The 26,525-nt window shown below is 35.4% G+C and overlaps 2 protein-coding genes across 2 annotated transcripts; one reads left to right on the plus strand and one right to left on the minus strand.

Moving 5' to 3' along the window:
- Positions 1-7,398: 7,398 nt before the first annotated feature.
- LOC137722759 (ammonium transporter 1 member 2) lies at positions 7,399-9,212 on the plus strand. The gene has a single exon (XM_068461842.2). The coding sequence runs from the start codon at positions 7,455-7,457 to the stop codon at positions 8,967-8,969; it is 1,515 nt and encodes a 504-aa protein (XP_068317943.1). The 5' UTR covers positions 7,399-7,454; the 3' UTR covers positions 8,970-9,212.
- A 9,351-nt stretch (positions 9,213-18,563) lies between these two features.
- On the minus strand, positions 18,564-23,941 carry LOC137723312 (carboxyl-terminal peptidase (DUF239)). Its single transcript, XM_088693145.1, has 8 exons — positions 23,653-23,941; positions 23,166-23,499; positions 22,958-23,044; positions 22,138-22,506; positions 20,701-20,871; positions 20,460-20,513; positions 19,319-19,465; positions 18,564-19,229 (listed from the first exon to the last, which is right to left on the minus strand). Exons 2-8 carry the CDS (start codon positions 23,406-23,408, stop codon positions 18,852-18,854), a joined length of 1,449 nt encoding a protein of 482 aa, XP_088549271.1. The 5' UTR covers positions 23,409-23,499; positions 23,653-23,941; the 3' UTR covers positions 18,564-18,851.
- Between the last annotated feature and the right edge of the window lie 2,584 nt (positions 23,942-26,525).

Genomic DNA, 26,525 nt, shown 5'->3' on the forward strand with positions numbered 1-26,525 from the left:
TCTTTCATGCAAGAACTAAACATGTGGAAGTGCACTACCACTTTATCAGAGAAAAGGTTTTACAAGAAGAGATTGAGATGAGACATGTCAAGACGAATGATCAAGTTGCGGACTTGTTCACAAAAAGTTTAAGTACAGGCAAGCTCGAAAATTTTCGTTGTCTGCTCAGTACAGTGCAAAGAATGAGAGCTGACATTGAGGGGGAGTGTTGAGAATCAATGTTAGGTATGGTTGAGTGGAAAAAATTAGGTGAAATTAATGGGTTTTGTGTGGTAGCAAATAATCTTAGTTTAATTAAGTGTGTGGTGTAGCTTTCATTTGGTTTGCTATAAATACCTAAGTCCCCAAGCATTGTAGATCATCCAAGGAAAAACAAAGCCTAGAGCTAAATAAGAAAAGCTTTGCTAATTAGTTTGTTTTGTGAGCTTTCTTTAAGAGTGTGCTCTATTTTCTTAGTCTTGGGATCATTAGAGTTATCTTGGATACTCTTCTTATTCAACAACTGATTGAACATTGCAACACATTAATAAATTTTGAATAAAGTTAGGTTTCACTATAAAACTAATTGACAATATGGAGAGTAGTTTAACTTATTATAAGCTTTTGCATGATTTGGTCTCTCACCTATGTCGGACTTTATCCTCACATTATCACATGCCCCTTCACATGTTGTAAAATTTTAAGCTTAATATATGAACAGCACAAATTAAATGATGTGGAATATGAAGAAAGGCGAAGTTCTCCCATAAACCAATTTGCAATGGGAGTAGCCCTACTTCTTAAATTTAGTGTTATCTATCGTGCTTGGGAGTATTAATTCTGTCATAAAGTAATGAGGCAATACCTGTCGGTTTTTCTGGTTAGTGCAACGTCCTAAATCATTGCTAGCGTAGCCTATGTTAATAAGAGCTAATAAAAATAAAATTATTCCCAGATGACTATTCTATTGGTTTGGGTGACTCCAGCTTTACTGAGAGGTCAAACGATTTTTCTCTTCAGTTTGCACAAGGTTGTCATTTGTAATGTCATTTTAATTTTCAGTATATTATCTAAATTACTGTACTATTGATTGCACGTTTTAGCTTTTAACTTGAGGCTTGTTTTGGACATAGAGGTTGAGAGCTATCTATTTTGCCACTACTTTACTGCTTCAGATTTTTGGTTCGATTCGGATATTTGTTTACTCAATGACTATGGTGTTGATTTTGTACAGGCATGACACTCCATTGTATCAGTACGTTATGACCAGTCATGAGGCGTGATAATATAGTCGGAATAACTGGTGAAGAAAACAACTACATAAAAAAGACTATCGAGAACCTGAAAATCACACATGGATGGAAGCAACCTATGAACTACACCCAACAGGTTAACATCGTTATGCACCGCGATTCATATGTCCCTTTAATACTCGTTCACTCTAAATACAACATGTGAAATGATACACTTTGTGTCTTTTTCTTGTATTTATATATATATATATATATATATATATATATATATATGTAGAAAATTTAGGAGCACTTCTATATTTTATCATAATCAAAACGAAATAAGTGTATAGCTAGTTAATTGCTTCACCTGATCGATCCCTCCATCCTAGGAAAACGTCTTTGATCAATATAAATTAGTGCATGCGTATGAAACCCCAATTTGTCAACTACCTGGATACTTTGAATGCGGTCTCTAATCAACTCAAACTTTAGACTAAAATCTAGTTTGTTCTAATTTTTTTAGAGTGATGTTATTCCTACCCTAATGTCTATTTGCAAAAAGACTGATAAGGACATTAATTATCTTGTTTTACTTAATTAAAAAAAAAAAAGTTAGGCGTGGGAGATGATTTGTCTACCTTAAACCCTAACTCATATTTTCATCTCCTTTCATTTAGAGAAAGTAAAAAAATATCAATGGACTTAGAAGATGACTTTTTCATTGAACAGGTGGAAGATGACACTTCTACGGAAGAGGTAGAAGATTATGTTTTCATTGAAAAGGTAGAAGAATAATTCGTGTGTAGGTCATTTGAATTTGTCCATCATATTTTTAAATTTATCATTGTCAAATTCTAATTCGGATACCTCTATCGTTTTCATTTGAATTTGCAGACTTTAGTGGTTTTTTTTTTATTCAAGTCCCTAACTCTTAATACACCTTGCCACATGTCTTTTCCATTTCTAAATTGTTTTCTTTATCATTTAAAACAATTAAAACTAGCAAAAATTGTTTTGAAAATATCTAACAAATTATGGAATTTAATTTCACAATTCAAAGGGATTTTAAAGTCCTACATTTTGTGGCATTTAAAAGGCTCAAAAGAGACAAAAACGTTAGAAAACAACATAAAATTTCATTTGAAAAGAATGTATCCAACAATTCTAATAATTATGGGTACATATAATCAATTACTATACCCATATTAGTATGGGTACATTAATATGGATATATTTTGAATGATTGATAAAAAGGCTTAATTATGGGTACATAAGCTACAAGTGAAAAAATATTGTACCAATTACATAGTACTATCTATGAATTTTTGTGGGTTGATTACACACACACACACACACACACACACACCAAATGAGTAGTTCATGAATATCTTTGATATTAATTGTTTTTAAACAAAGAAATTTGAAAATAAATTATTTATTTATTTGAATTTGAAATTACAATTTTTAAGTTAAAAATAAATAACTAACTTTGTAAGATCCCACATCGCCTATGGGAGTGATCCTTATATGTATATTCCCATCCCTACAACATAGGCCATTTGGGAGCTCACTGGTTTCGGGTTCCGTTGGAACTTCGAAGTTAAGCGAGTTGCACGCGAGATTAAATTCCATAATTGATTATATATACACAATTGATTATATATACCCATACTAATATGGGTATATTAATTGATTATACGTACCCATCGAGAAGTTCTTGTGTGAGTTCCCAGAAACAAAATCATGAGGGCGTGGTCGGGGCCCAAAACGAACAATATCGTGTTACAATGGTGGAACGGGCCCGGGAAGTGGTCCCCCCAGGCTAGGATGTGACAGACTTGGAAATATATTAATAGTAAAATAATTATGTGTACTAAGTTCAGAGACCTTGATCAAAAAATGAAAATCAATGAGATTTTAGTGATAAGATGTTGATATCTAGGGACCGGAGCCTAATTTTTCTTTTTCTAATTTATTAAAATTAAAATAGTCGGATCTCCAAGTCACCACATCTATACTATGTGTGTTGTATTTTGTATTTCTGAAATGACATAGAGAAAATTTAGGACCACTCCTATATTTAATATCATAAACAAACGAAATAATTGTAGCTAGTTGCTTCACTTGATATAAAGTAAGCATGGAAAATACGTATAAAACCAAATTTGCCAATTAGCCGGTGACAACGAGAGTGACTGTGGTGTAATACTGACGATGACACCTACTGCAACTTGTAGTTTACTAAATTAAGAGTTTTCTTTTTTATAAAACTTGTTGTTGTCTAGGTGTTTTTTCCTAGTCTACTAAAATTAAAATAGTCGGATCTCCGAGTCGCCACGTCTTAATTTATGCATAAACTTTCTTAAACTTCTGATTAATAAAAGGACTGAATTATTTCACCAATTATTGTGTCTAATAGATTGAATATTGCAACATATTAATAAAATCAATTGACAATATGAAGTGTACTACAACTCCTTATAAGCCATTGCATGGATTGGTCCCTCATTGATATGTGGGAATTTATCCTGACATTCTCATACGCCCCTTGCATGTGGTGAATTTTCAAGTCTAACAATTGTACAACACAAATTGTGTGATCTGAATTATTGGCCGTTGGGCTATATGTGAGCTAACCTTCTTTAATACTATGAAAAAAAATTAAGGTTCCATCATAAAACTAATTGACAATATGAAGATTATCTCAACTTTTTAAATTTAGTGTTACCTAACAACACGCAATTATATTTAATATATAATTGTCTCTATCACGACGGTTTCAGCATGAATGCGAGTGTACAATTAAATTAACAAGTTCCAAACTGTATGTTGTGTACATGCATGTGGGTAGGTAATTGCTGTAATCAGCATATGTAACTTGTAAGAAGAAACGATTAGCTACTAAAGAAAGTAAAGCAGTTGGAATACTCGGCCAGTGATTCAACTGATTAACATGTAGTTGACAAAAAATACCTAGCACTAGCAGAAGAGATTTTTTTATTATACTGGAAACATGATCAGTACATTAATGTCATAATAAAAGTGGAGAGAAGTTTTTATTTTTCAAATTTCCATTGAATTGTATTATGTTATTTGATGTACTAGACCGTGTTTCCGATACACTAAAAAATCCCTTCACTAGCAGAACCAAACATGAAGGAGTAGTACTTTACGTACCAAATACCGTGCAAACTCATTCATCGGTACCGGCCGTTGCCCCTTCACGTGCATGAAGCTCCAAAGGGAAACCCTAACATGTTATAACATTAACCGAATTTGCTTAATTACTCCTTCGTTGGCTTTAAAGTGTTAACTACATTGAAGAAGTAGCAGAGATGAACAATTATCAAATCAAGAAATGAAGGTTCACAGAGAGAAGAGAAATGTGAGAACGAAATGAATGAAGCTTTTGTATTAAACTCAATGAACTAACTTTACTATCTGTTTACAATAGCTATATATAGCTGACTAGAGGACTAACTAACTTTTTCAACTAACTATTACATCATCCAATCCTTTACAACTGTTTTGATGAGTTAGTAGAGATGAGTTGGCAATGATATATTCAACATCCCCCCTCAATCTCAACTGGGTTCCCTAGTTTGAGATTGAATGAGTGCTTTGACAAATGCAGAACTATGAAGTGCTTCTTGTCCATGTACTTCTAGCCCTCCTGAGCTTGAAAATGCATTTAGCTCTCACTAACCTCTCAAATTCTCAACAACAATATCAAATTCCGAATTTCATATTTCTTCACCATAAGTGCACCAAAAAACCCAATTCTTCTCAACTCTCTATTGGGTTTCTGTAACAGTCAAATCACATTCAATTGCATGATCTGCATCTTCCTCAAACTGACAGGTATTCAAAACTTAAATCCATACTTTGTAGCTACTGTTTTCTTTGCGATAAGGTTTCCAATATTTCATAATCAACATTCTGAGAAGACCTTCAATTTTCACAAATCCAACGACAAGCATTACAATAAGAGAAATCAAGAAACACAACCTTCTTCGGCAATCGGCCTTCAATGAAGAAAGAGAACAAGAACTGCACTCCGGCAATCGGCTTTAATGGAGTTGCACACAATAACAACAAACAAAACTTGTCAAGAACGTTACTCCGGCTATCGGCCTTTAAGGAGTAACACACAATTTCTGAGACAAAACTTTTCGCTCCGGCTATCGGCCTTATGGAGGAAACAAATTGCATTCAACACACTATTGGCAATCGGCCTTATGGAGTGCACAAATCACAAACAACCAAGAACTAATCACACAACAAAAAGGAATGGCTATCAGCCTTTGTATTCCTTCAACAATTTCGCAAAAAATGTCTATCGGCCTTAACAGATAAACTTGCATACAAGAAACCTTATCGAAGAAAACAAATTTTCATTGTGGCATTTAAGCAAACAGATAGAGTGCAGAATTTAGAAGCAAAACCTGAGACTCGAGCTCGTGATCGGAAAACCCAATCGGAGAACCTCCACCGAACCACCAGGTACCAAAAAACCCTGACGAACAGAGAGAAACCCTCAACGATCACAGCGGAAGAACAACCCCGAAAATCGAAACAATTATTCAAATCTAGACAAAATTATCAAAAGTGAGAAGATTTTGTGCCTTCTTCATTAAGACAATCAAACAAACAGATGGAGTGCACATATCTTTTCCCTGTTGAAATACCCAGATTTGACACCAAGAACAGCAAATCGTCCGACACAAACTGAGCAAGAACACAATTCACAAGCTTTCAAGAACCTGTAGCTTTATACGGTGCCCTGCAAGCCCAAGAAGCCATCGCATCACAAGAAATGCCTGAACGACGATCAAGAACAGAGTTCAACGCGACAGCAAAAGAAACGAACCCTTTCAAGCATAACAATAGGATGATCTGGGACCATTCGACCATGTTCTTGGCATCAGAAACCATGTTGGAATTAGAATCATAGGCTGGCGATAAGATATTATCCCAACCTTGATTAACATCGCTCGAATCCAAAGTGGAGGACGGACCAAGAACACCGTGAATCGAAATTGGTCCGTCAAGAAACAGATTCAGGTTCCACACTTCTTCTCTCAGGCTTTCCTTCGAACACCTTGTGAACATGACTCAGGGTACTTACCTACCGACTCTGTATCAGAACAAGAAAATCGATCCCCAAAATCGATGAGAAGTAAAGATCGGTGAAAATCAATCACGTTCAGTAGAGAAATCTTTGATCACAGTCCAGAAAAATCAACCCATAAATAAAACAACGATCGTGGAAGCACCCAGAAATTTATCCGAACATCTAATGAAAATTTGGAAAGAACTAAGCTAGAAATAGATGAAAAATAATCGGAAGTGGAACCACCATAATCAATGGCGTGAGCCTGGTGGCTCTGATACCATGTTAACTACATTGAAGAAGTAGCAGAGATGAACAATTATCAAATCAAGAAATGAAGGTTCACAAAGAGAAGAGAAATGTGAGAACGAAATGAATGAAGCTTTTGTATTAAACTCAATGAACTAACTTTACTATCTGTTTACAATAGCTATATATAGCTGACTAGAGGACTAACTAACTTTTTCAACTAACTATTACATCATCCAATCCTTTACAACTGTTTTGATGAGCTGGCAGAGATGAGTTGGTAGTGATATATTCAACATAAAGGACACATCATATGCAAGACTCTATCATTGATAGATAACAAATCCTAACACATTTTAGAATGATATAGTGTGTGTGTGTGTTGGGGTGGGGGATTTAGAGACCGTATATATTTAGATCAAGGGGGTGGCCGACCCTGTCGCTTCAGGTTGAAGAAATTTCAATGTGTAATCGGACGTATATATCACCTAATAATGTTTTTAGTACGATAATAAAGATATTATTGAAAATTGTACCCTAATTGTATCCAAAATCCCCTCAAATTGTTTCCACCTGTAAATTCAAAATTTAATTGTGTGTAACATTATATAACATCATAGGTTCTACACTTTAATTTTTCTTTGTTGTATTTTAGATTCTCTTCAATTTAAAATTGAAAAATAAAGTGTTTTTCCATTTCATCAATTTTGGTCCACACTGATTTTCTTTTTCCTATATTCTTGCCACCAAAATAGCACAGTTGCATTAGTGCATGTCCACACAGTCGATTTTCTCTCTATATAAAGCACAAAATCAAGTCTTCACTTCTTCACTCTTTCTCTCTTTCTCTCTCGGAGACGAAACTCACAAAACACATCATGGCCACTCTGACCTGCACAGCCTCCGACTTAGCCCCACTTCTCACCACCGCCACTACCGCCCTCAATGCCACAGCCCTCTCCGAATTCCTCTGCGGCCGCTTTAACACAATCTCCACCAAATTCGCTGACACCACTTACGCAGTCGACAACACTTACCTCCTCTTCTCCGCCTACCTTGTCTTCGCCATGCAGCTCGGCTTCGCCATGCTATGCGCCGGCTCCGTTCGTGCCAAGAACACCATGAATATCATGCTCACCAACGTCCTTGATGCCGCTGCCGGTGCCCTCTCCTATTACCTCTTCGGCTTTGCCTTTGCCTTCGGCGCTCCCTCCAACGCCTTCATCGGCCGACACTTCTTCGGCCTCCGAGACTTCCCCTCTGTATCCGGAGGAGACTACAGCTTCTTCCTCTACCAATGGGCTTTTGCCATAGCCGCCGCTGGCATCACCAGCGGCTCTATCGCTGAGAGAACGCAATTCGTCGCTTACCTCATTTACTCTTCTTTCCTAACCGGTTTTGTCTACCCGGTCGTGTCTCATTGGTTTTGGTCCGCTGACGGATGGGCCAGTCCAACCCGTTCCGATAACTTACTATTTGGCTCCGGTTCAATTGATTTTGCCGGTTCGGGTGTGGTCCACATGGTTGGAGGCATAGCCGGTTTATGGGGCGCCGTGATCGAAGGCCCGAGAATTGGCAGATTTGATCGAACCGGCCGATCTGTGGCCTTGCGGGGTCACAGCGCATCCCTAGTCGTTCTCGGTACGTTCTTGCTTTGGTTCGGGTGGTACGGGTTCAACCCCGGTTCATTTCTCACGATTTTGAAGAGTTACGGCGATGGTGGTACTTATTACGGTCAATGGAGTGCCATTGGTAGGACAGCTGTCACAACGACATTGGCTGGCTGCACAGCCGCTCTCACTACCTTGTTCAGCAAGCGATTACTGGTGGGTCATTGGAACGTGCTCGACGTTTGTAACGGTCTGTTGGGTGGTTTTGCCGCGATCACCTCCGGGTGCTCGGTGGTGGAACCGTGGGCGGCAATCGTGTGCGGGTTCGTGGCCGCATGGGTTTTGATAGGATGCAACAAGGTGGCGGAGAAGCTAAAATACGATGATCCATTGGAGGCTGCCCAGTTGCATGGTGGATGTGGAGCTTGGGGGCTGATATTCACAGGGTTGTTTGCAACAGAAAAATATGTGAATGAGGTGTACTCCGGCAGGTCAGGGCGCCCGTATGGGTTGTTTATGGGTGGTGGTGGGAGGCTGTTGGCGGCGCAAATTGTGCAGATTTTGGTGGTGGCAGGGTGGGTCAGTGCTACCATGGGCCCGCTGTTCTATGGGCTTCATAAGTTGAAGTTATTGAGGATCTCAAGGGAGGATGAGACTCAAGGGATGGATATGACAAGGCATGGTGGATTTGCTTATGTTTACCATGATGAAGATGATCCGTCCATTAAACCTGAGTTTATGATGCGGAGGGTTGAGCCTGTTAATGATGCCAGTCCTGCATAAGTGACTTCGTAATACATCTACACTACATAGTTGTGCTAAAATCAATCGTTCATGCGTGATAAATTTCTACTTAGCAACCTAAGATGCGTAATGGTCGCATACTTAGTGTGTTTATGTTTGATTACAGTTACTATTAGTGCATAACATGCATGCATTATGCACTATGCATTTTCAAGTGATACATATGTCTCTCACCAAGTAATATATGTTAGTAAGTTAAGATGACAAAGTTTGATTTCGCAAGCTCTTGGGAGGTTCTGATTTTTGTATTTTTTTTTTAAGAAGCTATTTATACATACATACATACATATATATATTTATATTTATGGACAATACTTCATTTTCGAGAAGGAAGATCCTCCTTCCTCATTAACGTGGAATCATTTCACCATATAATACGGATATATAAGTTGGGATCATTCATTTTCTTTATAAAGGTCATCTCTAAAAAATTAATTAATTGGAGACTATTAGCCATCTATATATGTCATACAAATCCATAATTATAATAACAAGTAACATTCTCATGAATCGTCAATTCTTTTATTCATATATAAATAATTAAAATGCCTCCAAATCGACAAGAAAATGGGATCTCACCAATGTGCACTTGATTTTCAAATGCATATGAAACGGGTTTCTAGGCCATGGACATCTAAAAAGTTCTTCTAGCTAGCAATCACTTTCACTTCAATACCCGTTGCTGTGTCTTGCCAAACGAGATTATAATACTTACGGTACGTCATTAATCCAGTGTTCGTAAATATTTTTGGAAATGATTGAACGTTGAGCATCAAAGTGTTGATGCGTCATGCGTGTTACTTGTTAGAGTTATATCATTGGTAGATCCGTAAATAAGTACTAACCCTTCACTATTTTTGTTTTTACGTACTTATTTGACCAAGTATTCGTAATTAACATGAATAATGACACTAATTAGTTAAATAATATCTTTGATTTTTTTTTATAAAAAAAACTAAAGAAAATAACTTAAAACTTTTGAATTTTAACGATAAGATAAAATAAATGGTAAAGTAAATAGTACCAAGATTGATTTTTTAGTATAAAAATATAATTTTTCGTTAGAATAATCAGTACCGCGAGTTTTTTTATTAAAGTTCATTTTTTATATTCGTCTATGTCTCAGAAGTCAGAAATATAGATATTGGTAATGGTATTTTCTAGATAGACACGTCACGGTTCGCATTGAATGGCCAAAGAACTTGGCTCTTCGAGATCACAATAGTTTCTAGCTACACGTTGACTTGGTCGTTTTCTTTAGATCTAAATCTGAGAACGTAAGATATAAGTTACTCCTTTATTAATATTTTTATCATTAAATAATTATGATATTTTATATGTAAATATTTTCAATTAATGATAAAAACATTTTTTTAATCTCTCAAACATCTCCGCTTAATTCTTATCATTGTTTTCGTTTTACTTATTCAATCTGATAGTAAAAAATATATGTGTGTTTGCTCGTGCATGCTGTTCAAAAAAGATAAAGTATGTGCATTCCATTTGGTGTACCTAAATGAAGTTAGATAGTGTCTAAATAGAGAGTGATGATGTTGCTATTTTGCAAGAGTAACTGACAATCCAACCGGTCAGATAGCCACATTCAATTAAGTTTTCTCCTTTGTAAGGAGATAAATATGGAGGCATATACCATACATACATATGAGTGCTGCATAAAATGAACGTTAGTAAACGACATGGCTGCAACATCTTATCTTTAACTATTCGAGGAATTGATTCCCAAATTCGTGCCTGCTATAGACAACTCTCTGGATTGTGAAGGAATCAAATGTCCGATTGGGCAACTTTGTCTGTCAAATTCTCAATGCAAGTTTCAACAATCTCTTACACAGAATTTTATCTTTAATGATTAGATGCTTAATTAGAATGGAATAGGAAGAGTTTGTGAGTACTAATTCCAAGAGACGAACCAATCATCACTTTACCATTTACCTCAGTAGCCATTTGAAGCATATACCAGTACTTTTGCTTTAATCTACCAAAATAAAACGTTTTCAGGCTACTTTGGTATTATTGTGCTTTAAAAAAAAAAAAATTAATTTTGCTATGCTGTGAGAATAAACAGCTGTAATAAACTTTTTCTTTGTAAAAGTGCTTTTAACAAAAAAATAGTGTCTAAGTGTTTGGTAAATTTTTATATAAATTGATGTGAATATGTTAAATGATTAAAAAAGATATGATATTTAATGTGATATAATAATTGTCAAAGAGAACAATGTAGGGGCAATGATTGTAAATTTATAAAATATGTGGTGGTATACTTGTCATTTGAAACTTTTCATTAAATGGGCATTGATTACCATCCTTTGAAAAAAAAAAAAACATTTTTAGAAGTATGGTAAATCTTACTTTCTGCTTTTCTACTGTCATTTAGAGCAGTTGCTTTCTTTTAAAGACACTTTTTTTTTTTTTTTTTTTTTTAAAGCACCACAATCTCAAACTAGCTATTAGGCAAAACTTATGAATCTCATTAAGATGTACTTGATGCTAAAACAGGGCCTTAAACATATGAAATCTATCATTTCGTCATCAGTGTCACATCTCGACCCGGGCTCCACCACATCTCGGGCTAGACTCCGCCGTAGCACGATACTGTCTAGTGGGTCATCCATCCTAGGATTACTCTCGCGCGAACTCGTTTAACTTCGGAGTTCCGATGAACTCCGAAGCCAGTGAGCTCTCAAAAGGCCTCGTGCTATATGGAGGTGGGCATGTACATATAAGGCATAGAGGATCCACTCCCCTGGGCGATATGGGATCTAACAATCAGTATATATCTTGACTAGAAAACATTCGTCGATATATATATATATATATTTATAACAATTAGAAAAATAATTCTTCAGATTTACAGACAACAGACAACAACTTTCCTCAAAATATGATCAACCAATCCATCCATTTGATGATCTATACATACAGAAGCAACAATCTCATTAATATTTGCGAGTGATGTTAACTTTGATCCTAAACTTGAGATTACCGACATGTTCCAAGGCTCCAAACTTTGACTGGTTTTTGGTCATTAATGATTCAAACGCCTCCTGGTTGTTCCTAGTCATTGACGTTTCAATAACTTCCTGGTATCAATGCTACCATTAACAATAGCTTTCTCCTCCTCATCGTTGGTAATAGACAATTTAATACCTTCCCGGCTACCAACACTACCATTGCTCTTTCCTTCCCTACCCCCCCCCCCTTCTACTTGGTAAATCTTAATTTATCATGCACCTTTCAAACTATGATCAATAACTTTCACTTCCAGTGATCCACTAAGCTTCAATTCTTAGTCATATTGTTCACAAAGAAATTTCTTATCAACCACTCAGTTCTCTTGCATCAAGAAACAGTCCTGATGAGTGTTCAAATCAGTAGCAAAAATATTATTATGTATTACCAATTTCTCTAGAACCATGCAAAGAGTGAATCATGTTCTTGAATTTTATAAGCAAGTCGAGCCGAGAAGAGGGACTCGATAAAGACGGTCGCATGTTCACTCTCTCTGCCGTTTTTCTCTCCCTCTTCTTCATCAACTCGTTCACTTTCTCTGCATAATACTTCTATATTCATCTTGATCTTTGATGCCTCTAAAACCACTATTTTTGTTTTTTTGACGCTTGTAAACCCTAGTAGAAGCAACTTTTTCTTCATCATGATTGATCAATTTTGCTTTCTTTGATTTGCTTTCAAACTAAATAAAACCCATCAATTTTCTATCGTCAGCAAATCAATTTCTTCGTTCTGGTCTCTTGCCACTTGTTTAATCTCTTCTAAAATTATGTTAAAAGACTCAAAATTCCGCGTGTGGATCTTTTCCCTAACTTGATAGACCATTGTCATCTCTGTCTTGTTCTTTAGTTCCTTGGAACTTAAGAAAACACCAGTTCTTAATTGATTAAATTCCGAAACAAAGAACTGAAAGGAGGAGAACCGAGTAATGTTACTTGGATTAAAATTTCAAAGGGATTCTTGGAGATATAGGCAGAACCCATTCCTTGGTGAACAAGCAAAAGAATAAGTATTCCTCAACCTAAAAAAGCAATTATGATATAGCTTTTCTATTCTTATTTCACTTGGATTGAAATTAAAACAGCTAATTACTGAATTTAAGTAAACATTATTAAGAGCATCTCTACCAATTCCCAATTGCTCTTGTAATTGGGTGAAACAAATTCTGCCACCAAAAAAAAAAAAACAACAAAGTTTTATCCCATTAAGTGGCGTCGGTTGTATGAATCCTAGAATGTCATTGACCTGGGTTTTGCGCCCAAGTCTTTAGTTAGCTCTAAGTGCTCCATATCTTTTTTTAGTCTCTTTCAAAGTTTCTCTAGGTTTTTCTCTACCCCTTTGGTCTTGGGACTATATTTCATAATCGCATGAATGAAATAATGCTATGCTGATTGTCAAAACAGAGGAAAATTTTAGAAAACACACAATCACCACCTTCCTTCTTATCATAATATAAGCAAGGAAGCACTTCAAATGGCTAGGTAGTGACATAAACCAATCGTTACCGGGCGAAACCAAGAATCTTCGGGGATAATATACAGACATCGCACAGGAACTCAACTATTAGGCAGAATTAATTAATCTTTATGATCCAAGAACCACAGGGTGCATAAGCGCATAAGATTAAATTGCGACACAAATGCTTCAACAAATTATTGAGAAAAACAAATACTACATATATATGATGATCAAAGACTTAATCTACTTATATACGTCTTGCATATAAACCAACAATGTTATGTATATTGTTTTTATTCCGTAACTGGCAACTAGCAGCAAGCACACGCACAACCATACCACAATTCATATTCCAAACGCTCAATCACACCACTTTCCTTCTTAAAATATTCCCTCTGATATTATAAATTAAGTCGCAATGATAGGAGGGGTAGGAAGCCTACGACGGAAGCTCACTGCGATCCTCCAAAGCCAAGAACCATTGATGGAGTAGATGGGGGCCGTGATATATAGATCGCAGCCTGCAGCACATCACTACCAGAGGAAATGCCATTTTATATACGATTTGAATTGCTGAACAGGAAAACTTTGTTCTTCCATTGAAACATCTGACAATTCTAATAACCACAGGGCGTATAACTGCAAAAGATTTCATTACAACGCAAATTAATTAATACATGCATAAGAGTTACAATATTGCTGTTAATTAACATGGCCTTTAATTAAACTAGCCAGTAATGTCCAAGGGATAACAAAGATTCTAACTTTATCGATCTTCGCAGGTTCTAGTTTCATTGATCTCAAGCATCTACGGTTGAATGGTTCACTGTTAGTCCTTACTGACATGACAGAGACTAATTGTCCTCAAAATTAAACCTCTTATAAGAAGAAAAATTTCATTCCTTAAAAGTATGTGAATTCCATCAGTCCATTTTCAATACGTGATACGTCCAACGACCGCATGCAGAAAAACATTTGTCAATGGTCGCGTACGGAAGAATAATCACATATAACCATCTAATCTTCCATAAATATATGAACAAAAAACTCTTCCATTAAGTAAAATTTAAAGGATCTACAAAACAGAAACAGCAGTCTCAATTTTTGCAAGTGTTACGTTTCGGAACTTGATACTGACATGTTGTCTAGTGGCTCCAGACTCCAACGGCTTCTTGGTTGCTGATGATTCATTTACTTCCTGGCTGGCACTCACGCTACTACTATTACTACAACCGTTTGTATTTTTTTTCCACTCCTCATTTTTCTCTGTCATCGACGATTCGGCAGCTTCCTGCCTATCAACAGTGCTGCTAGTAATAGCATTAACATCTTTTTTAAGCTTAACCACTGCAAAGCGGATAGATTTTTTGCTGGCAAGATTGGGATTGTTAACTCGAAAAAACCAAACCTGTATCGTATCCCCCATCTTAAACCCAACCCCCTCATCCCTAGAAATTGACCTCAATAGGAAAAATTATTGTTGTTGTGAGCTTTCCACTTGGTCGACCCTAAATCATCATGCACCTTTAAGCATGGATCTATCACTTTCACATATACCAATCCCTTGTCGTTCAATCTTTTATCATCTTCGCAGAGAAAGTTCTATTAATCCTTTGATTCACTGGCATCGAGAGACGAGACCACTGCTGAAATCAGTCTTGAAAAGTTGCTTCTGGATCACCAATTGCACTTGGTAACCATGCAAGGATGCAATCTTTTCCTTGAATTCATTAGGCAACTCCGGCATTGGAGACGGAATTGATGGAGCGGATGGTTTTGTGTTCGCCACTTTCTTGGCCGGCTTCTGCTTCTTCTTCTTCATCATCGACATGCTACGTTGCTCTTCAAGATCCTCATCACAATCCTTATAGGATTCGTATTCATCTCTCCTGCTTCGGCTGCTGCATCTGTAATCAAGCTTCCTGTCTTTCTGATGGTAAGAAACAGAAGCAGGTTTTTTTTTCATCATAGTAAGCAGAAGTAGCTTTCCGCTTCTTCGCTTCTCTGAATTTCTTGGCGGCTTTTCTTTCAAATTCAACCAAATCAATCACAACTCTCTTTTGGAGCAAGTCAAGTTCTTCGTCTCGGTTTCTCGCGACTGCTTTCACCTTCGCCAGAAGTTTGTTGAAAGACTCAACTTTAAGCTTCCGCACATCATCCCATGTTATTGTTGTGGGAATTTTGAGACTCCTATTGTCCCACATCGGGAAACATTGGATTATCAATGGTCTTTATATAGGTCAAGTCCTTTGGAATAATACATCGGATTTTGACCATTTGAAAATGGATTGAAGTTGAAGGTTTTATGGTTGTTGAGTTAAGTTTTTAATTAATTTATTCATTAAAAAAACGTTTTGATTAAGAGACACATCTCTTAGAAAGAGTTGTGTATATTTGCAATCATAATTTTCAAGTATCATCATTTTTTTCTTCCTCTTTAATTAATCATCTTTTCTTCCTTTTTAATTAATTATTAATTAAAAAAAATTTTGATTAAGAGACACCTGCAATCATAGTTTCCAAGTATCATCATCTTTTTTTCCTCTTTTTTTCTTTTGTACAAAATTCCCAAAAAGTAAACACACAAAACAATTTGCTAGAATTATATAATCTAGTACAGGTTGTAGAATTAGGTAATTGTATCCTAGTCGAGCAGACGTTGTAGAACTACAAGCAGAAAAGTGGGATAGAAATACTGTTTGAATGACATAACTTTTGCGCTAGCCTCTACCTTTGATTCATTCAAGTTAATATCATTTTAATTTATGTATTTATTGTGTAATTTCATTCTGTATTGTAAGTATTTTTGAGTAATAAAGTATAAATATTTCAAGTTTTATATTCTGTTATTTTTGTTTCTAAATTGTTCTCCAACAATCATCCTCTCCATATTCTATTTCTCGGAACTCAAAGATCACTAGTTCTTAGGTGTATGAACTGTGAGTCGTCACCTAGCTACTTAAACAATGGAATTTCTGAAACGTAGGAGGAATGGAGATAGCAAAGAATGTTTCGTGCGATTTTGGAGGGCAAGACTGTACTGCTGGTAGGTTTTTATAAGAAAATAAACACTGTCCTTGTTGATCAAGTAAAAGAAGCAGGAACTATTTCCTAAACCTACAAGGACAATTGGAATTACTACTAGACATGGGTAATCAACTAAGGCTTCGAATTCCTTATTTCACCTGGATTTTATATTTATTTTTTTAACTTTCGGCTTTCCCAGTACTGGTTTGTTACCTTAACGAATCGAAAAAATATCAAAAAATCTTCACCGGATTAAAAGAAGCAGATGGTCTGTTAAGTAATTTAAAGGGTGGCGCTGGTGGTAGTTTTCCTAAACGTGTGGGAATTTTTTCTTCTCGTACTGTAAGTAGGGGTGAATGTTTTGGAGTCAATTTAATTTTGACTGACACTGCAATACTAATTAGTAACTAGGCAAAAATAAGTAAGAGAGAAGGCCAAAAAGCAAGTAATTAACTTGACTGCCAAGTAATAATTAAAAAAGCAAATGACATTTTAATTAATATGGTGGCGGAAAACAATTATCCTCTATGTAATATGGCGCAAGTCGATTGTCACCAATTCTCTACCCCCTAACAACTAACTATTTAACACACTAACATTGTCACTTTATTAAAAATAAAATAAAAATGTGCTTTTGACCCCTAACAACGAACTTTTTAACTCATAACGTTATCTTTCTGCTAGACAATTATAATGAACAAATATGCTCTTGATCAACTTTAGAATTTTTAACTGAGTTTTTACCCTAAATTTTTTAAATCCTTTTTATACAACGATAAATTTACAGTATGGGGGGTGTGGTGAAATAAATTGGTTATGCACTCTCCATTTATGAAGTTTAATTCTAAGTCTTCTCACTTACGAGTGAATAGAAATACAACTAGACATTTAATTTGTCCATTTGGTCGGTTACCTTACCTGACCTGGGTAGAATTCTAAACAGAATTCGCTTAGTTGGGGAGTATTAATTTCAAGTATGGCATGCATATGCAGGGCTTTGTTATCCTCCTAATTAACTGACAAATTAGCCTAGCTAGAATAAGTGAAATGTAATTGAACATGAATTCAGCATGCAGTAGTAGTAAGTATTTGATGATTTGAATGAGATCCATCCAGAATTTAATACAGACTAGTCATAAAGGGCCTTTGGTTGTGTACGATCGATCCACATAGCTTGATTACATATATGTGTGTGTATGTTATTTACTTATCTGCGCATTAGCTTTCTCAAACAAATGTATGCACAGGTGAGAAGAAAGAAGTAAAGGCTGTTCAAGGCTCTCAGAGTCGACTTCGACTTGAAGAAAAAGAAGAAAAGGCTGTTATTTTTGCAGTGGTGCTGCGGGTTCCAATTATAGTGCATTTTGCTGGTATCTCCATCGACTCAAGTCCCATGTAACTAGTGTTGGCCAGGGCTACAAAATAGTGTTTTTTTTTTTTTCTTCCGTAAGGGGTGGTGTTGCAGGCATCAAATAAGGTGTGCTACTCTACTTCTTGTATTAATTGTGGAAAGCTTGATCAACACTCGTCCTGGGACTGCCTAAAGATTAAGGGAGTGGAATTGGGACGTACGATTGCCGCATGCAGCGTCTAGGGAAGTTGTCGTCAAGTCATTCATGGTGGTTGCTTATGGTTGATTAATTTCCTCTGTATTTTCGTTATGTAGCTTAACCACTAGATGGTACTTTGTCTGTTCATATGCCATGTGATTTGTCTTTGAATAAGCTCTGATCTTCAGCGTCCGTGTGTTTAATTTGGGTTCGGTTTGCGCTTAATTGTACTTACTGAGCCACTGGTGGAGGCTTGTTCTCCTACACATTATATCACAAAAAGAACACTAAAGATTTAATTAGAGCTCATTTAGTTAAATATAAACTACACCGTCGAGACTAAAAATATGCCGAGGAATAATTTTTGATGTGGCTAAGTCGTCAGCCACAGTTACGTGGAAAATTCGTCACATATCGTCAATGGTGAAAGAAGAGACTCATAAGCAACTGTTTTCTTTTTGGCATGAAGAAAACGGTGGGGAAAGTTCTACCCGACATAAAAACAAAATGAATTCTAAACAAAGTTTGCTATTTCCATGCTTGTTTGTGCAATTCTTAGTTTGCCTTATTTAGCTACTAATACACAACCCTAGCTAACTTTGGCTTCCTTCCTTGCAAAATGAAAACTGTGGCCCGGAATAGCAGAAACAAGAGTGGAAGGAGCATATCTGTAATTACATAATAATTAAAAAGAATTTGCTTATATTTATAGGAATTAATTAACTAAACTAGATCAATTACTCAATTAATAATATGGTACTCAAATATATCATTGGTGATGGTGATGAAGATGTCATCATGGGCATTGTGCATTTCTCCCAGGGCCACCATAGTAGAAGTGAGTGCCCCATTCATTGTTGTAGGAGCTCTTGATGTCGTAGCAATTGGTATTTTCAGCCAATGTTGACACATCCCGGACCGAGCTGAGGCTGTTGTCCGAGTCCACAATCTCTAGGTTTCGAAAATAGCTTGCTTTCCCAAACCCGTCTTCAGCGAAATGACCCGAACCCATTTGGGTGGCGGTATGCTCGCCGTTGGCCCTCGAGTTCACAATCTCGCCGCCCCATTCCACCATAGTTGCCTTGTCCGCCAAGTGTGTAAATAGCTCTGCTGGCCAGTACCCTACCAGGGTATTGTCCCCAAATCCCATCCACCAATTTCCTAGCTTTGGATCCTATAATTAAACATACACATGCATTCATTAACCAAATTGTTCCTCCACCTTAATTAATTTGTATGTTAATATTGGATGATTTGGATTACCTTCCATATAAGAATAGTGACATCGTATTGGTTGCTGGCATAGGATGAGATTGGGGAAATGGAAGCTCCAATAGCTATCCTGCTGTTTGTTTGGATAAATCCGGAACACAGAAGATTGTAGCACCCAGTTGCTTGATATGAATCTGTCTGTATTTTTTTTTTTAAATAAATAAAATAGAAGATTAAACGATATTACTTCTTCGAATTCTTTGAAGTATATTAAAGTTATCAAATAATTAAACAAATTAATATATGAATATTCATTGACATTGAAGCCTCTAACAATATTAAAGAATTAAATGGAGCCCATATTGCCAAATGATACATAGAGCAATATCCAAATATCTATATTGTTGACTAACATGCATGCATATAGATTTTCAAAGCGCTAAGCCCATGCCCTAGAACTAGAATTTGCACAAAAAATGTGTAGTAGACTTGATAAAATTCTATTCTAGCTACCTCTAGAATAGGGTGTTATTTAATGAAATTGGAAAAATGTGTGTTAGAACCAACTTCTTCATTTCCCAATAATGTCCTAAATGAAGACTTTCACATTACTACTTACGCAACGATTTTTCAGTATGTTAGAAATACTACTTGGTACACCAAGTGTTATCAAACAATTGGTTGAAATATTATTCTTTTCCAAGTGGCCAACCATCTGTATTATTATACTTGTTGTACCGGGTTGGGTTCTCGGCACATTGAAGAATCTCTCCTACTCAACATAGTTGTCACAAAAACAAATAGTTTTCATAAAATCTTTTATTTATTCTTTAAATAAATAAATAAACCTACTCAGCATAGTCAAAATATTCATAAGTAATTGTTTGTCAACCATGTTGTTTAGTACTCAAATTAATTTGATGAATATATATATAAAAGGCTTATCACTTGTGCAATGTGATTAAAGTGTAACAAGTAATTTCTTAGTACGTAATAAGTATTTACAGTTTGACATATAGTAATAAATACTTTATTAAAATTACACAAAGAAAAGCTTTTGTATGCATGACAAATTATGATTTACGCAAAGATTTGAGTATGGAAAATCACTAATCATTTTATTTTTTTTGGGAAAATAATCATGACAAATATATGCACCTAATTTGCAAGAGAGAAAGGGATAGAATCTGACCGTCCAGTAAGTGAACAATCTAGGTCTGCTGTCACCATAGAGCTCCGGACTGACCTGACTAGTGGAACAATCAAGGCTTCAGGAAATCGAAATTCAACTAATACCATATTCAAAGTAGATAATAGTAGTATTAAAAAAATGGGATAATCCTCTTAATTAGAGGTGATTTAATAATTAGACCTAATTAAGTGTACAAATAAGTAATAAATAATATAATAAATAAAATGGAAGAAGAACCTACCTGCCATCCAGCTTCTATGCTGTTGAGATCTGTGCCGTCGAACGACCCGGAAAGAACCCAAATCTGTGAGAGACTGAACTCGTTTACCTGTTCGATCGAAGGGGTCCAAACATTGATTGTAGCCCTAGCGCCATATAACTCTTGGGATGTTCCAGTGTACGCGATTGCATGCTACATAATTTTCCATCATACAACATAATCTCTGTTAAATAATCAATTAATGACCATTTACTTGGAATTAGAAAATCTGTATTTTCTATGTCATTTTTACACTGTATTGTTTGTTTGTAAATTGACATCCCTTCTGATCATATTTGGATAAGGGGTAATTAATGCTAGGGAGACTTAATTTGTAAACTAAATGATGTGGGTAGTGAATGATTGAATTATTACTTAAATGTTGATTAACATGTTTATTTTCTATTGATAACATATCATTTGACTTAAAAATTTGATATCCTTAATGTTATCTTTATATAAATATAGTTCCTAATTGTACTACGAATGGCTTTCTTTTAGACACTGGGTCTGTTTGTACGGGATGCTCCGGAGACTTTGCTTTTTAATAAAGTTCATCAAAAAAAGAAAAAAAAAAACTCAATTTAGAATACGTAATTAGTTTTCATACTGAATTTGTTGATTAGTTTATCAAAAAGTATATTCTACATAAAATTTAATAATTGTTAGATAATTGTAACATATAATCTTTATATCTAACAAAGATTGGCTTTTCGATAACTTAATTTATTGTCAAAGTATCATACTTCATGGTCCATGCATATTTAATTTTCAACAACCTATACACATTTAATTTTCAACAATATATACAATTAAGAAATCATCTATCTATAGCTAACATGACCAAAAATTTAAAATATCAATGTATAGCTAACAAATTGTGTCATCCATTTAATGTTCTCGATTACTATGCATCATATCTAATTCCTTTAATTTTTTAACTAAAATCCAACTTAATTGCAAATAAAAAAGAAAAAGAAACACATGTTTCCAAGAAGATGATGCGATGAAGATGATCATGCAGTTGGAAAATATGTTGTTCTTTTTATAAATGGAAGTGTTATTGGCACTTCAAAAATTTTATTTTACACTTCTCACAAGTGCATTTTTCTTTCTAAATATAAAAAGTTTGGAATGTAGAATGATAATTTTAAAGTACCAATAACAATTCTCTTTATAAAACAAATACCTAAATTATCTCTTCTATGAAATAGTATTCGAACTTTAGTAAAATCATCAAGCACACTACCCTGATCAATTATTATAGCTCGCATTTGCGGAAATAACACTTGTTATCATCATATCAAAATGATGATTAGGATGATATAATATATTATATGTAATAGAACACATTTGTACATGCACGATTTGATGAATAAATGGAGGCTTAATTTGGACGGGGAAATCATTAGGGTTTACCTCATGGCCATTCCCACTGACCACATCGGGGGCATCGACTCGCCTGGAAGCAAGATCAGCAGTAATATTCTTATTATTAATATTAAAACTGGTATGATGCTGTTTCTTCCCAAAGTCAAACAAAGACTTGGCCCTCAGCACATCATCCATTGTGCTCCGCCGTATAGGAACCGTTCCTCTCGGACATCTTGTCCCATTTCTATGCCACATTTGCTGCAGTACCCATGCACCCTTAATCACTCCTCCTCCTCCTTGATTAGCAGTGGCATTAATCACATTATTATTATCCTTAATCCCATCCAATTCGTCGTCATTATTTTGCTTCATCTTCTTTGTTACTACTGCTTTTGGCCTTTCTGGTGCCTTCCTCTGCAGTTACACGTACATAAATATGATTACACAACAAATGAATAATGCATCAACACCAAACCCTAGCTCATGATTTATGCGACACCATTTAATTGACCTAACGAACTGTTTTTCTTTTGATACAAGCGGTTTTTTCACTAATCATCTAAATTACATGTAGGAAAATTCAAATTTAGGTACAAATCTTTTTACACTAAATAAATCTAAATTACAAAAAAGAATTCGAACGCAAGTACAAAAGGATCAATGCAGCACTACTGTGACTAATTATATTTTTAAGGAGGGTAGAGTGATGTGTGTGTGTAGAGGAATAAATATTCAAAACCCCATCTTTTATTTGACAAAAAAAAACCCCCATCTTTAAAAAAGTTACAAAAGTTAAATGTAAAGCTACAAATTCAATAAATTGTTGGGGAGTGAGAAAGGTCAACTTTTTAAGCTTTTTTTGTACCTGGATCTTGTGATTCTTTAAAAGAGGGTGATCCAAAGCTGGCTGTTTTCTTTTATGAACGCAATCTATGATATCTCCATCTGGACTCTGCAAAAATTGAAGGGAAAATTAATGTATATACATATGAAAGTACCAAATAATTATAAGCTAAATAATTTGATTTAATAATTATTACAAATTGTGAAAAAAGTCATAAAAATGCACATACTTGAATGGTCATAACAGCTGGCTTGTTGATCTTGTTCAAGTGCTTCTCGATCCTTTCCAGTCTCAAGCTGCTAACTTGCTTATTATGCCTTGTGTATTTCAGCTTTCCAGAATAAGCAGCTTCCACAGAAAGTGAAAAATTTTGGAAAAATATGCTGATGAGAAAAAAGTGCTTCAGAAGAAGAACAGGTGACAAGTGCTTTTCTTTCTTGTTCCTTCCACCAAGAGTAGTAGTAGTCCCCATGCTATTATCTCATTCAGTGGCAGAGATGAGAGACAATGGAAAGAAAAAGCTAGAAGCAGCTGCTAGAAGATGCAGAAGCACTTGACCATTACTGGTAAAACAAACAACACAACCAAATCTGACTATTTTGCTTGATATATTACTTGCACCAAACACCCACACACACAAACCACAAAACTTCAAGGAAAGGGACTTGATGCAATTTGCAACCAAGAGGGTCCTCTCTCTCTCTCTCTACACTTACAAAATTAATGGAGAGGAAGGGGAGGTGGGTGAAGGATAATTGAGCTCAGAGCACAGCGCAGAGAGAGAGACCCTTTAGAGCTTCAACATCAAGATCATCATTGCCTGCAACATTGGTTTCATATATATTGGAAGCACTGCTGCCTTTTCTTTTTTAAATTTTATAAACCTCTATCAGCAGCTTCTTAACAGGATCTCGTAGCAAAAACGAGACGATGTATACAAGTTGAGGGCAAAGAAATTTAAGGAGAGGGGAGGGCAGTGGGCAGTGGACAGGCTAGAAAAGCATTAAAAATGAAAATAAAAAGGGAGACCTACCCAATACCCCCAACTGAAACTTCCACCACCTTTTATTGCACTCCTTCAATGTGTATCTGCCCCAATACACTTTGCCATTAATATTTACTTGAAACCGCAAACCTTCCAATTCTTCGAACTTCTCTAGATCTTTATCTTTCTTTACTTCTCAGACTCTCCATATATTATTTTTTATGTGCGAGTATTTTTTTAATTTGTTTCTGTATGTACCTTCTTATATAAGTCTTCCAACCAAGTAACACTCATTTGGCGTATTCTTTGCTTCTAGCACATGGCATTGCATGCCCGGTCACCTTTTCTCACCTAAATGTAGGTATATCCGAATGTGAATATGATATGTTACCATTTACAACATACACACACACACACATATTATGTTGGAAGGAATCCAACCATGTAACTATCCTAATTCTAACATTTTAATTTAACCTCTATTTGATGAATGAACGAAAATGGGGTAAATTGAGACTAAATGATACGAAAATGACAGTTTTAGGGGACAAAGTAAGACAAAACTTGTTTCAAATGGTAAAATGAGACTAAATATATAGTAATTTCCAAGGACAAATCAAGTAATAAGGTTTCCATTGAAGATAGAGTAATGTTTGGGAGACTATTTTATAAACTAAATGACATAGAAGTTGGTGATTGAATTATTACTTAATCGCTGATAAACGTGCTCATTTTCAATTCATAACACCTCATTTGATTTGCTACTTTAATCTCTCTAACATTACTCTTAAAGATAACCTTACATGGATTGTACCATACATTTTCTGTCAACATATATAATTATAACGTCAAAGTTATAAATACGTAGAAACCAGCAAGCATCCAATTAGTTGTTACAACAATAAATGAATATGTCTAGGGTTTGAACTTTGAGGCGATGAAAACGAAACCCAAAGAAAGGACTATTCAAAATTCAACGTACTCGATCGATCGGGACAATGTGTCCCTTGATCTGTGCTACAAACGCGCACCATTCTCCATGTGTGTATACATTTCAGAAATAATGACAAAATTTTAGTAAATAAAGTAATGGATTGAATAATATGAAAATATTAGTGTGTTTAACATAATAAATGGGTAACCTTCTATTCTCGAATCTCGAATGCTGCTTCTTAATTTGCTCCTCATTAATAAATAAAAAATTTGGTTGTCAGTCTTCTCAACTCCACAAATCTGGATTTGACTCTTAAACTTTTAAATTTTCCATTTGCTTAAATACCCTCCACCACATCTCGTGATATTTTACTATAGCATCTCGTAAGATCTTTTGTTTGGGAAGTGATTTTGCTTGCGATCGAGAACAGCTTATATGCTTGGGTCATCACTACTATAGTATTCAAGTCTAATGATAGTGAAGAAAAATTTACACATGACAATGCATCATTGAATCATGACGCATGTAACGGTGAACTTCTTTCATGTAAATCCTTGACACTTAAAAATATGAAGAACATAATAAGCGAAAAAGTGTTTCGGTTAGTTGAAAAGAAGAGTAGATCCGCCCGAAAATTAGGACAAACCCTTTATTTTTCATGCACAACTCTATTATTTTTTACAAAATTAAAGAAAAAATCAACATAGAGATAAATCGAAATATGCCGAAAGAGAAAAGGTCCTTTGGGTTCATATAAGTTGGTGGTATATACAGAGCATTGTTTTCTCAAAATTCAATAGCATGGTACATATGCCTTGTGGTAATCAAAGTGAGAGTGGTCCAACACCAATGTGTTTGAATCGATCAATTTGCCTTGGAGCATGGGAAGTGCAGAAAAAAATGCAGAGTAGACCCTAGCTACTCTTGTATATATATATGTTCACTGTAAATAATAATCCTGACAAAGTTAAAACCATGCATGCATGCATGGAAAATGATAAATAACAGGTAGCTACGTATCTACGTACGTATTTCAGTTAGAAATATTTTCTTTTTCTTTTTTAACAAAGTAGGAAATAAGTTGATTCATAGGACTGGTACAGATTTGGAGCTGCTTGGTATTTGAAATACATGACAAAAAAGGAAGAAAATCATATTTACCAATATTAACTTTTCCAGAATATTTTTTTTCCACCTAACTCAAACCTCATGAAGGGTATTAATTTACGACTCCAGTTGAGAATGTTGGTTTCTTCGATTATTCAGATAGTTTCCATTTAACATGCTCAATATTTCAAAAACATTTAAAACGTGGGATTATAATTTCCCACTGACAATACTGAGGGCATTTTTTCAATTAAAAAAAAAAATTATATTGTGTTTCATTCAAACCAAATAAATTAACTGGAAGGAAGGGTAAATTCGCAAGTGTAATTAAATTCTGAAATTATACTAGTACGTAGTAAAACACCAAAGTGAGTAAATTGGACAATGACCACACAGAATGGGGAGGGTCCCTTTGATCTAAAGCACTAATAAATAATTTGGTATATTAAAAAAGTGAGCACCTAGATATTAATGTAGTTTAATCGTGACCGTTGAAATAGAGATTTGGAAGGAAAAGAATTCTACTCCAATTAGCATATGTCTCAACAGTCAGTCCACAATGC

This window comes from Pyrus communis, chromosome 4, assembly GCF_041283825.1.
Source record: "Pyrus communis isolate YQ-2024b chromosome 4, ASM4128382v1, whole genome shotgun sequence".
In the NCBI taxonomy this organism is placed as follows: Eukaryota; Viridiplantae; Streptophyta; class Magnoliopsida; order Rosales; family Rosaceae; genus Pyrus; species Pyrus communis.

Bases quoted from the DNA above. Each gene is read 5' to 3' on its own strand.
- LOC137722759 (XM_068461842.2), top strand. From the start codon at position 7,455: ATGGCCACTCTGACCTGCACAGCCTCCGACTTAGCCCCACTTCTCACC.
- LOC137723312 (XM_088693145.1), bottom strand. From the start codon at position 23,408: ATGGGGACTACTACTACTCTTGGTGGAAGGAACAAGAAAGAAAAGCAC. The intron at 22,507-22,957 runs GTACAAAAAAAG...GTGTAACTGCAG, and splicing joins TAAAGAATCACAAGATCCAG to AGGAAGGCACCAGAAAGGCC. The intron at 19,466-20,459 runs GTCAGATTCTAT...AAAAAAATACAG, and splicing joins GATTGTTCACTTACTGGACG to ACAGATTCATATCAAGCAAC.